The sequence below is a fragment of the Benincasa hispida genome, chromosome 4 (genome assembly GCF_027475165.1).
Source record: "Benincasa hispida cultivar pf3 chromosome 4, pf3_genome.v1.1, whole genome shotgun sequence".
NCBI lineage: Eukaryota > Viridiplantae > Streptophyta > Magnoliopsida > Cucurbitales > Cucurbitaceae > Benincasa > Benincasa hispida.
The window spans coordinates 66,294,767-66,306,632 of record NC_143481.1 but is presented as its reverse complement, the minus strand read 5'-3'; the positions used below and the strand labels follow the sequence as shown (position 1 = coordinate 66,306,632).

Genomic DNA, 11,866 nt, shown 5'->3' with positions numbered 1-11,866 from the left:
TGGGTCCCCTATGCATTTGTCGTTGGCAGTTTGAGGTATGCGATATTGTGTAGACCAGACATCTGCTACCCTGTGGGGATTGCCAGTAGGTATCGGTCTAATCTAAGACAGGGTCACTGGACCGCAGTCAAGAACATCCTCAAGTATCTTCGGACAACGAGGGACTACATGCTTGTGTATGGATCTAAGGACTTGATCCTTACTGGATATACGAACTCTGACTTTCAGACTGATGAGGATTCTAGGAAATCCACTTTTAAGCTCAGTGTTCACTCTTAATGGAGGAGCTGTAGTGTGGTGAAGCACTAAGTAGGGGTGCATCGCCGATTCCACGATGGAGGCCAAGTATGTAGCAACTTGTGAAGCTGCTAAGAAGGTCGTTTGGCTTAGGAAGTTCCTAACCGATCTGAAAGTTGTTCCAAACATGTCTAGGTCTATCGCCCTCTATTGTGGCAATAGTGGTGCTGTGCGAACTCCAGGGAGCCTAGGAGTCACAAGCGCGATAAACATATAGAGCAGAAGTATCATCTCATCCGTGAGATAATGCATCGAGGGGACGTGATAGTCATGAAGATCACTTCAGAGCACAACGTTGCTGACCCGTTTACAAAGGCTCTCACGGTTACAGTTTTTTAAGGTTATCTTCAGAGCATGGGTCTACGGGACCGCTTGTGGCTGGACTAGGGCAAGTAAGAGTTTTTTTTTGTACTGGGCCTTAGTACCCTAGTTTATTGTTTTGTATTAGTTGTTTTGTACACCCCACTCGCTTTAGGACAAGTGGGAGAGTATTGGGGTTGATTCCCTAAACTCTTGTTAGGTCCTGTAGTTTGTAAACACCTGTGTTGAACAAATGCTTGTGATGTAATAATATGAGATATTTTCTTCACTGTTGTCTATGAAACATGGGATGCTTTATTTGCTTTACCACAAACCAATAAACTAAGATCTTTGGTTGTCGTTGTAACTTAAGCATGTGTGTGGAGATATACAAATAGATCATGCCTTAAGTGATAACCAAAATGGTCTGTAATATATGGATATAGGAGGAAAACCTTATCCTGGTGACACTACGGATGTGACCCACTTTGTAGATAGTTACAAGTGTTGTGATGTGCTACAAATGGTCTGATCCTGATCATTCATGTGGAGACATGCGAGCGGGGGCGTTCTATACAAAGGAGTTTGTATAAGACCGGACCACGAAATGTATAGTTTAGTTATATAATGCCGTTCATGACAGAGACTTCATTGAGTGAGCTGGAAACTCCTGCCTTTGAAGACGGTCCTTTGATTTGCATAGGTACGAGTGGCTAGGTCGCCGACTCAAACCTACCACTTTGGGGATTCATTTGATTGAGGTGCTGGGAACTCAGCTACATAAGATGGAATTCACTCATTCTCTGAAGCAAGGGTAAATTGATAGATTGCTCCCTTAAAGGCTGATTCCGGGGCTTGGACGATGTGGCCCACACACCTTCTCATGGCCCGAGAGGTGTCCACTCATAGTAGGACTATGAGTATTGTTCATTAGATGGTTAGTGGTACTTAAGGAGTTAGATGTAACTACAGGGGCAAAATAGTAAATTGGTCAAATTGTACTTACAAGCATCTGTTGACTGGTTATATCCAATGGACATAGAAATATATCTATGGTGAGAAAAGTGCAGATGTCGATCTTTAGTGGAATGCCTGACAGTTAACAGGTGGTGGATCTCGTGTCTAAAGAGTTTAGTCAGCTACTTACATACCGTTGGAGCTTCAAGCTACATGTCCATAAGGTCCCCTTGGTAGTTTAATGGATTCAAGTTGAGAATCAGTTTTTGGGTCAGTTTGAAGTGTTCAAATTGATAAGAGAGAGTTTGATTATATATGAACAAGTTGACACAAATTATTATCTTGTTATTTGCCTATTTGTGAAATATGAATTTTAATTTTTATGGTTAATGATTTTGTTCTATTTTTGTGCAAACGTTTGAATTTTTATATTTTACACTAATACAAGAAAATGGTTTCTTTTTTGTGCAAACTCATTTTTTACAAACATTTTTTATGGTTAACTCTAATTTACCACTTACAAATGAAATAATAGTATCCACAAAAATGTATATGCACATGTAAAAAAATGCACAATAATGAATAACAATCGATACATCACAAATTGTTCTCCAACAATTAAACTATAAAAAGTAGACTCCAAACTTAAAACTAATAAATCTCAAACTATTTATTCGAGGAATTGTGCAATTAGTTTGGCCCTACAAGTAAGATAATAAACTATAGTTAGTTTAGAATAAAGCTAAATGCAAATAAAATTAAAATCAAACATACTACAACATATATTCAAAGGTTTAGAATGAATTAGATCGAAATACCAAGACTAAATAGAGTTATCATTAATGGTCTTGTTAGAGGTGATATTTCGTTGAAGTTGGTCGTCTAAGGTGAATGTTAATGTTGATTGACAGAGGTGGTGTTCACCGGAGTTGATCATCGAAGATGGTCTTTTTCGGAGTTGTTGTCAAAGGTGGTTGTTAGAGCTCGAAGTTGATTGTCGGAGTTGGTTGCGGGAGCCCAGAATTGGTCATCAGAGTTGGGCTAAACAAAGGTGGTCGTCGGAGTATGTGTGAGGAGTTGCTTGTGCAAAGATGATCGTCAGAGTTGGTCGCTGGAGTTTTCGTCGAAGGTGGTTGCTTGGGCCCAACGTTGATCGCCAGAGTTGATCGACGAAGGTGGTCATCGGAGTATGTCGCGGGAATGTGGTAGTGGTAGTTGCGGACAGTAGTCGATGGGTGGAGCCATTGAAAACATTGAGGGAGGGAGAGAGTTAGAGTGAGTTAGAGGGAGAATTAGAGTGAGTTGGTAAAAAAATCAACTAAATTCCACCAACATTTAAAGTTGGTGGGGACAAACATTCAGTAGGTAATTTACCAACTCAACTCATTGAGGAATTGGAACTCAGCTTGTTGGGCCGGACATAGCACAGCCCATAAGGTGCAGTTGGGCCGTATGAAATAGGCCCAATCCGTTCTTCTAGAGATCTGGTATTCACCGTCCGGATTCCGACTTGACGAGAAAGAAAGGAGTGATCGATCGAATAGAACCTTCATTTCAATTTCTTATCTCAAAGATACTCCTCCTAAAGCCTGAGCCACTGTTTAACTTCAACTTCGCATTACTCCCCACCATGGGCACGGTTGAAGTTCTCGTGGCACAAATCCAAGGGTTGTCCAGTACCGCCGCTGATATCTCACGCCTCCATACTCTTCTCAAGCAATCAGAAGAACTACTTCACTCCGAAACCTCTCGTTTACCTTCCGCATTAGCTCAACTTGATGCTTCCAAACATTCTTTAGGATATCTCTACATTCTGTAAGTTTTTCTTTCTTCTCTGAATTATTCTATCTGGGTGTTGCTTGTTTAGGCAAATTAGGGCCCGGCTATCCTTTATGTTACACCACTATTGAGGATTCGTTCCTATCAGTGAGTGCTTTTGTTGAACCATCATTTCTGTTGGTAGAAGTTTGAAGGGATGAAGTCCAAGAATTGGCGTTTGTATTGGGAGTCCAACGATGGGGTAACACCCATCTTGGACACGAACTGTAACTATTCTAGTTATTTGAAACTGCCTTGCTTTGATTTCGAGTTTGTGGTTACTGAATGTGTATGCAAGGAGATTGATCCAAAATGTTTCCTTTAAATATATTCGCAGAGAGGCATGCACATCTGTACCAATTTCACAAGAGCAATCCAGTTCAATTGTTCTAACTATTTCAAGATTTATCTCTTCTTGCAACCCTGAGCAGATTCGTTTAGCACCTGAAAAATGTAAATCATCGTGAAAACTGATCCTTATTATTATTAACGTGTGGGATTGCTACTATATGGAATCTTGACTATATATTATCATATTCTGCTGATCGTGCAGTCGTCTCTGTTTGCAAGAGGTTCAAAGATCAAGTTATACTAGAGGCTCCAATTAGAGGGGTGGCTCCACTTCTAACTGCTATTAGAAAACTCCAAACATCTTCAGAACATTTAACCACTTTACATCCGGAGTTTCTTCTTCTCTGCTTATTAGCCAAATGCTACAAAACTGGCAGATCCATATTGGATAATGACATTCTCGAGGTTGATCAACCAAGAGACCTGTTTCTTTATTGTTATTACGGGTCAGTTGCTTTTCTTCTTCAAACGCTCAATTGTTGTATTTTACTTCTTTGGTTGAGATGCATATTATTATCTTCTTATTCTTTATCAACTTTTTTATTCCTTTCAATATTTTCCCTCAAGTTTTGTACATATATATATTTTTAAAATTTTTGCATATGGTATATTTTCTTTCTTACCCTCCCCCCACCCCCCTATGTTTGTTTCATTCTTGCCATCGTTGAGAACTTTTATGATGCATCTAAACTATGGTAAGTGGTCAATAATTTACGGTGAAAGGGCTTTTTCAATGCTTCCAGCTGAAGTTTGGCGGCTTTTTTTTTTTTTTTTGTTAAAATTATGATATGAAGAAATTTTATGTCGCCTGTGTGATATGTAGTAAATCTAGTTCTCTGTCTCTCGCTCTCTCTTTGTTTTGCTTTTGTTTTTGTTTTTTTTCCCTTCCTTCCTCACTATTAGGCTAATGATTCTGCTACAGTCCAGTGAAAATTTTCTATTGATCCCCTTTTTCTGGCACTACTGCATTGAGGTAGCATTCATATTTACTCTTTGTTGCCTTTGATGCAGTTTGTGTGCAACTTGACTAATCCTAGGAAAGCTTTTTGACCTTGCAGCATTGGTGTCTCAAAACTTGTAAGATACGTACTAGGTGGTACTATAGTTTGATCCCATAACCTTGAAGGCAGCTGGGTTTATTACTTGATTCTTTGACCATTCAGCTAACTAGAGGTGTTTGTGTGCGTACGGATATGTTCTACTTCGAAACATATGATCTTCACTTTAAATGCCTCTTGATCAAATTCACCCAAATTCCTCCACCAATTAATTCGAATCTAAATGCAAATAATAATTTAGGCTTAGTAACCCCAAATTACAGCAACCAATTAGGCTCTTTACAAGATTTCAAAACTCGAAGCCTTCCCAAAAGGGTCACCAAATGTCTGTAAACTCGTTGGACAGCAGCCACAATCTCCTCCAACAACCGATTTTGTCCTCGAGACAGCAAGTTTTATTTATTTATTTATTTTAATTAATTTTTAAAATAATAATAATGAAAAATTTTAATTTCTTATACATATATATAGAAGCTCACAGTATCCTCTTTACTTCCCCATTAGCAGGATTTTCCATCTTTACTCAGGGTACAAAGATTTTCATGTTTGGACCGCAAGTCTTGGGAGTGCTTCATGTCAATTTTTTCTCATCGATTGCTCTTCCTTTTCATAGATTTTCCTTTTGTGTCCCATGCTTTGTGAGGTTAAGTTTTCCTTAAATCTTGAAAATTTTCATGTTCAGAAGCTTATAGGATAGGAGGATTAACACCACTATTTTTGTTCATGGTTCTGGTTCTTTAGAAGTATTGTCCTTTGTAAACCCACATTGGAAGACTTTCATATCTCGTGGAGATAAATTTACTATGGCCATGTGGAATTGATTGCTGGGCACTTTGTGGTGTTAGGGTTGCCCTAAATTGGAAGTGTCTTTCAGGATAACGGATGGGCTTTTCATGGTTGCTACTTTTGTGGAGTATTTGACTAGAGAGATGGAGAAGAACTTTTTTAGGGTGTAAAGGAGTATTAGAAGGAACAGATCGGGCAATTTCAAATCTTGCCTTTTTGCCGTTGTGGCTTATTATTTATTATATATATTTTTTCTGTAATCAACAGTTGTCCTTTATTTTAACAACTAGAGTCTATTTGTCTAATGCTTATTTTGTTTTTGTCACTCCCTTTTGTTTCAGTCTTTTATTTTTTGTTTAGCCTTGTTAGTTGTACTTACATTCCTTTCTAATGAAAGTTTGGTTTCTCATTTTAAAAAAAGGATAAAATAGCTTGTAAAAAAAGGGATAAGTAAGGCTTCTCGTTACTTTATTTATAAAACCATTTAGCTGTCATGCCTATGATCTAGAAAGTTTGAAAAAAAGAAGAAAAAGGGAAAAAAAAAATCATTTAGCTGTCTTATAAAAGGTATTTATTTAATTGGGAAGCAACAAACACTGTTTAATCAAGCGTTTGTAAGTTGTGAAAAATCTATCATCTCCTGAATGACACTCTCTTTTTAATAAAATTTCATACTCAATTTAATTTTATGAGATCATTCATATGCTGAGATTCAATTTTATCTTTCTCTTTAAATAGGGATTTTCTGATGATATTTGTCTTATGTGACAGGGGGATGATATGCATAGGACTAAAGCTATTTCATAAAGCGCTTGAGCTTCTTCACAATGTGCACCATCTAAATGGAACTCCTTCCTTTGATATTATTAATATGTATTTATTTAACATGCTTCTGGATGATCTGACAACCACTACCCATATTTTTGTTACAGGTTGTAACTGCTCCAATGCAATCAATGAATGCTATAGCTGTTGAAGCGTACAAAAAATACATTTTAGTGTCTCTCATTTATAATGGACAAGTATGCTATTTTTTTCTATCTGCTTCATTATTAAATTTTATTTTCTATTCTAAGGCCTCAAATATTTGGAAATGAGAAAAGGAATGTCTGGACGTTGGTTCTTTTAATTTCATCATATCAGTAGTAAATCTCATCTCCCCCTCTTTTGTATTCTCCTTTTGATAATTCTTGGTTCTTTCATATATTCAGTACTGGTACATTAGTGAGAATAGGTCTTAGGATTGATAATATCCTCATTTCGTTGTTGTTGTTGTTGTTTCTTTTCTTTTTTTTCTTTTTTTTTTTTTAAATAAAAAAATGGCCCTTTTGTTTCCGTATATGTCAGCTTTCTGTTGGCAACTATTAGCCTCTACCTACAGAAAAAATGAGATGTTCCACCATGGCCACGAGTAAGTATGCACTCAACAAGGAAAAGGATATAAATTTTGTGATCATTGTTAGACTTTGACTGACGGATATGGAGTTATACTCTCAGAAAATTCTTTATAGAAATGTTAGAGTCAACAGAGTTATACCCCAAAAAAAAATTCTGTAAAAATGTATAGTTAACTTCCTCTTTGTGGAGTTATACTCTCAACTCTCTAGAAAGTCTTTTACAACTAATAACCTTTCCACGGTTGTGAACTACTAGAATGCTTATAGGTATAGTTTTTCTTGGGAGAGGATTTTCTCTATCCCCGACCTGTAGGGCGTTTCTTCTTCTTTTGTTTAATCCTATATAGGTTCCTGTCTAAAAAAAATGGTTAGATTTTGATTGAGAGCAAATTATTTTGTATAATGTAGAATTTTAAACATAGCAACACTTAGCAGCATAAGCGTTTTTATTACTTTTAGCTTTGAGTCAGTAAGCTTATATTTTCCTATGATGTTGTTGAGGACTAATGCATATACATGAATCTGGTGGCAGTTTTCAACCAGTCTCCCAAAGTACACTTCTTCAGTAGCGCAGAGAAATTTAAAAAACTTCTGTCAGGTAATGTAAATTTGAAGTGAAGAGCTTTTCTTTTTTCATGGACAGATGAAGTACTTTGATACAAGGTTAATGTAATTCATCTCATGAATATCACTTAATGTTAATTTTTTTTAAAAAGTGAATGTTCCTCGTTTTGAATGTGTAGGAATCAATGATCATTTTGTGTTTAGTTATCGAATTTATTAATTAAGATCATAATTGTCAACTAAACGATGGATCCAAAATTTCATGGAATTAGAAATTTTCTTTAAGGATAACTGGATAAAGATTCCATACAGTAGTTTTCCTTATTCAATGGTGGGTATACAGATGCTATGAGCGATGTAGTTCTTTATTGTAATCCTGAAAAATTGGCAGTCAAACTCTATTGATTGATGCTATCTAGATTGTATTTAGGTGGGGCATAATTCTGTTTCTGACTGATCTTAGCAGCATTTTGTGGAGATTGTAAATATAGAGGGAATGGTTTGGTGCTTGGTCTATTTCGGTTTATATTTGCAATCAAATTTACTGATGGAATCAAAGCGTTTGGGTTAAAGGAAATGTACGACCAGCTCCTGTTGCCATCCTTATGCTTGTATCCCTTTCCTTACCTCCCTCTTGTGATGTGTTTATGCTACTTTTATTTATTATCTGTTTCTTCTTTTACAGCCCTACATTGAATTGGCAAATAGTTACGGCACGGGAAATGTTGAGGAATTAGACACGGTTTTTCAAACAAACAGGGAGAAATATGAAAGTGTAAGAATCCCGATTTCACTATGTTCTCACTTCAGATGGTCTAATTAAATGGTACATGCATGCAGTGAGGAGACCTTGGTTATTAGATCTTGGTTTGTCGATCCATCACGTAAATGCTTCTGGGTTTTTTATATGAGGTATGGATTGTGTTATACCCAGGACAACAATCTTGGACTTGTAAAGCAGGCTGTATCTTCTATGTACAAGCGCAACATTCAGAGATTGACGCAGACGTACTTGACCCTCTCTCTTCAAGATATAGCCAGCACTGTTAAACTCAACAGCCCTAAGGAAGCTGAAATGCACGTGCTGCAAATGGTAATTACAGAATCGCAGGATTAATCTATGAATCAACCTCCGTCTCTAGTAATATATTGGTACCATTTCAGATCCAGGATGGTGAGATTTTTGCAACTATCAATCAGAAGGATGGAATGGTCAGATTTCTAGAGGATTCCGAACAGTACAAATCCTGCAAGATGATTGAGCATATTGACTCTTCAATCCAGAGGTATGATGTTTGGAATTGAATGAGCAAACAGACGTATATAAATATATTGTATGTTATCATGATAATGCATCCTGACTTTTCTTTAAACATGAGTGGGCTTTACGCTTGTACTTGTTCAATTTTCCTTTTATAAAAAGAAGAAAAGATCATCTTATTTTGTAGAGCTTTGTGGCAACATAAGTAGCCTTGACTGAATTGCCATATACATCACAGCTATCACTGGACGGACTTAAGATACTGTAATATATACTCGGCTTAGGTTTTGAGCATACTTCATTGTTCATTGTTCTTTTCCCATCTCTTCCTCTGTTCTTCACAGGATAATGACACTTGCGAAGAAATTGACTGCTATGGATGAAAATATATCCTCTGATCCCCTATATCTAGCAAAGGTGAGCATCTCTAAGTCAAAAGGTCATTTGAATTGTAGATATGCAAACTAAAAATAATGTTTGCTTTCAGGCTGGAAGAGAGAGGCAGAGATTTGATTACGATGACTTTGATTCTGTTCCTCAAAAATTTAATATTTGACGGGAGCAATGCAATGTGATTTTTATATCTTTTTCCTTCTGCTCGATATAGTTCAAGAAGACAATCTGTCAAGGTCATTTGCTCCTTGTAAGTAGCATAGTTTATGTAATCCCCATTCTCCTTCCTCAAAAACTAATTTTATGTTTGCTTTTATGAAGTCTCTATTCCATGTAATATCCAGCAACTTTGATCTAATCCTCCCCGAGTTCCGAAAGGGATACAGATAAAGCTTTTTAGAGTTTCAGAAAAGTCAAACATTTAATCAACAAGTAGACTTGCTTGTTCTAATTTTGTTAAATTACAAATTTGGTCCATATGGTTTAGAGAACGTTAGAATTTAGTTCTTATGGTTTGATAGAACCTCGTTAATGTTTTTATAGTTTGATAGTCTTCATAAATAGTTCCTATTATCGGGACTTCTGACGAGGACTTTATCAAATCATAGGGGGATTAAATTCTAATTACCATGGGAATCAAATTTGTAATTTATTTAACCTTGTAGTTTGTTAATTTCAATCATGTAACAGGAGTTTGTCAATTTCTAGCAACTTGGGATTTGAAACTCTTCTTATTATGGTATATTAAACCAATCGTTGATTCATAAATCAAATACTGTTCAATATTTTAAAATCATGAGACGAAGGTTCCCTAAATGTTGTGTTACAATTTGCATTGGGATTTGTAGGAGACATGTAGGTGACTCATTTGGAATTAAAGATGTGAACTAATTACTTGATGCTGATATGCTCTAATTAACTATTTTTTTTAATTAACGGGCTAATTATCAATCTAAAGAACTATAATAACGTTTCAGCAGCACAACATAAACTATTACCTAACTAAAGGCGATTCTATATGTATATGTTTAAGCCATTTGATTTACAGATCACTTCTGCATTTCAGAGCCATAAATGTTATTGGAGGCTCATCAGTCCACAAACTAATACATTGTTTCTAGATTGCTTGAAACTAAAATTTTAAGATAGATTGTTCAATTAAGTTTAGCTCAATGGTAATTGGTACGTTCTCTCTCGAAGGTCGAAAGTTGAATCCTTCATCCTCCGAGTACCTAGAAGAAAGTCTTTTTAACAATCTTACATCTTTGCTCAACAAAAACAAACTATTTCCTATTATTTATGAGTTTATACATTTTCTGGACCTACATTTGGTTTTACTTGATGCAATTTCCTGAGAATTTGAGCCGGCGATCAATGCAGTATAATAATTCAAGGTCTTTTCGTACTTTGAAAGTGAAACCTTACGTGTACCAAACATGGAAGACAATTTTGGAATAGAGAAATGTTCAAAATATCTTAGGATTGTATATGGATGTGATAGATGGTAGTGCAGATATTGTATTTGTAATGAAAATGAAAATTTTCTGCTGGGTAAGTTTTGACTATTTTTGTAATGTATTTGGTGACAAATTTAGGAAGGAGGTAGTTGTATAAAAGTCCCAATCACAAAAGCCAAAATGGTTTTTGCCCGAGTTATTGAGACCTAAGAATTTTGACCTCTTACTTATAACATCATCAGCTAAATCTACAAAATTATTCTTAATTTCTTGAATAATTACAATGGGTGACACTTTTAGGACTAGTAATTAAGTGTATAGCAACATGTTTAAAGAATAAAAAATATAGCCAAATCTATAAGGATAGATTCTATCATTGATACTCTTATTAGCGATAGACTCTCACCGATAAACTCTTGTTAACGATATAGTCTATCTCTAATAGGCTCCAAGAGCTTGATCTAGATTTTGCTATATCTGTAAATTCTTTTGCATTGTGCTATATCTACTAATATTTTGGACCTGATTACTATATTTGTAATTGTCCCTAATTTCTTCCTTCTCTTACTGCTGATCTCCCTTTCTCCATTTTTTTCTAGTTGCAGATTTGCATCATTGGCCATCAAAGCGAGGTTATATATACGCCTTTTCTAAGGTGAATAATTAAGCAAATTCTATTTATTCTTAGTCTGAATATGGTATCAGTTGAAATCTCACGATATTTCTAGGGTTTTTTGAGTTTTTGCTTCTTTCATGGTGGATACTCAAACTTCTAAGTATGATCTAAGGGATCCTTCATCATCTTCTTCGGGGAGTCGGCCTCTTTCACAATCTGCTGTTGTACAACATGCCAACCCTTACTTCCTTCATCGCTTTGATAGTACCAATTTGGTAATCGTTTATGATCTCTTTACTGAATTGGACTACCCGTCATGGAGCTGTACGCTGATTCTTGGTTTTATCGTCAAAGAACAAGTTAGGTTTTGTTGATGGTACCTTATCAAAGCCGACCTGTGATTTAATGAGTTATTGGATCATTTGCAATAGCATAGTGACTGCTTGGATTTTGAACTCTTTGATTCCGTGCATGAAATTGGGAAATTTGTATGGATGACCCATTTTTGGGCCCAAAATGTCAAATGACCCATTTTCAAAAAATAATGTCAATTGACCCTCTACTGACATCATCATCATACCAAATTACATAATTTCCATTAGAAGTGCCTC

The 11,866-nt window shown here is 36.0% G+C and overlaps 1 protein-coding gene across 1 annotated transcript; it reads left to right on the top strand.

Annotated features, from left to right (window-relative positions):
- The first annotated feature begins 3,019 nt into the window (after positions 1 to 3,019).
- On the top strand, positions 3,020 to 9,611 carry COP13 (Proteasome component (PCI) domain protein). The gene is made up of 11 exons (XM_090312889.1): positions 3,020 to 3,369; positions 3,710 to 3,825; positions 3,926 to 4,169; positions 6,339 to 6,396; positions 6,500 to 6,589; positions 7,497 to 7,562; positions 8,214 to 8,303; positions 8,463 to 8,621; positions 8,693 to 8,814; positions 9,134 to 9,206; positions 9,277 to 9,611. Exons 1-11 carry the CDS (start codon positions 3,185 to 3,187, stop codon positions 9,343 to 9,345), a joined length of 1,272 nt encoding a protein of 423 aa, XP_090169015.1. The 5' UTR covers positions 3,020 to 3,184; the 3' UTR covers positions 9,346 to 9,611.
- Positions 9,612 to 11,866: the final 2,255 nt, after the last annotated feature.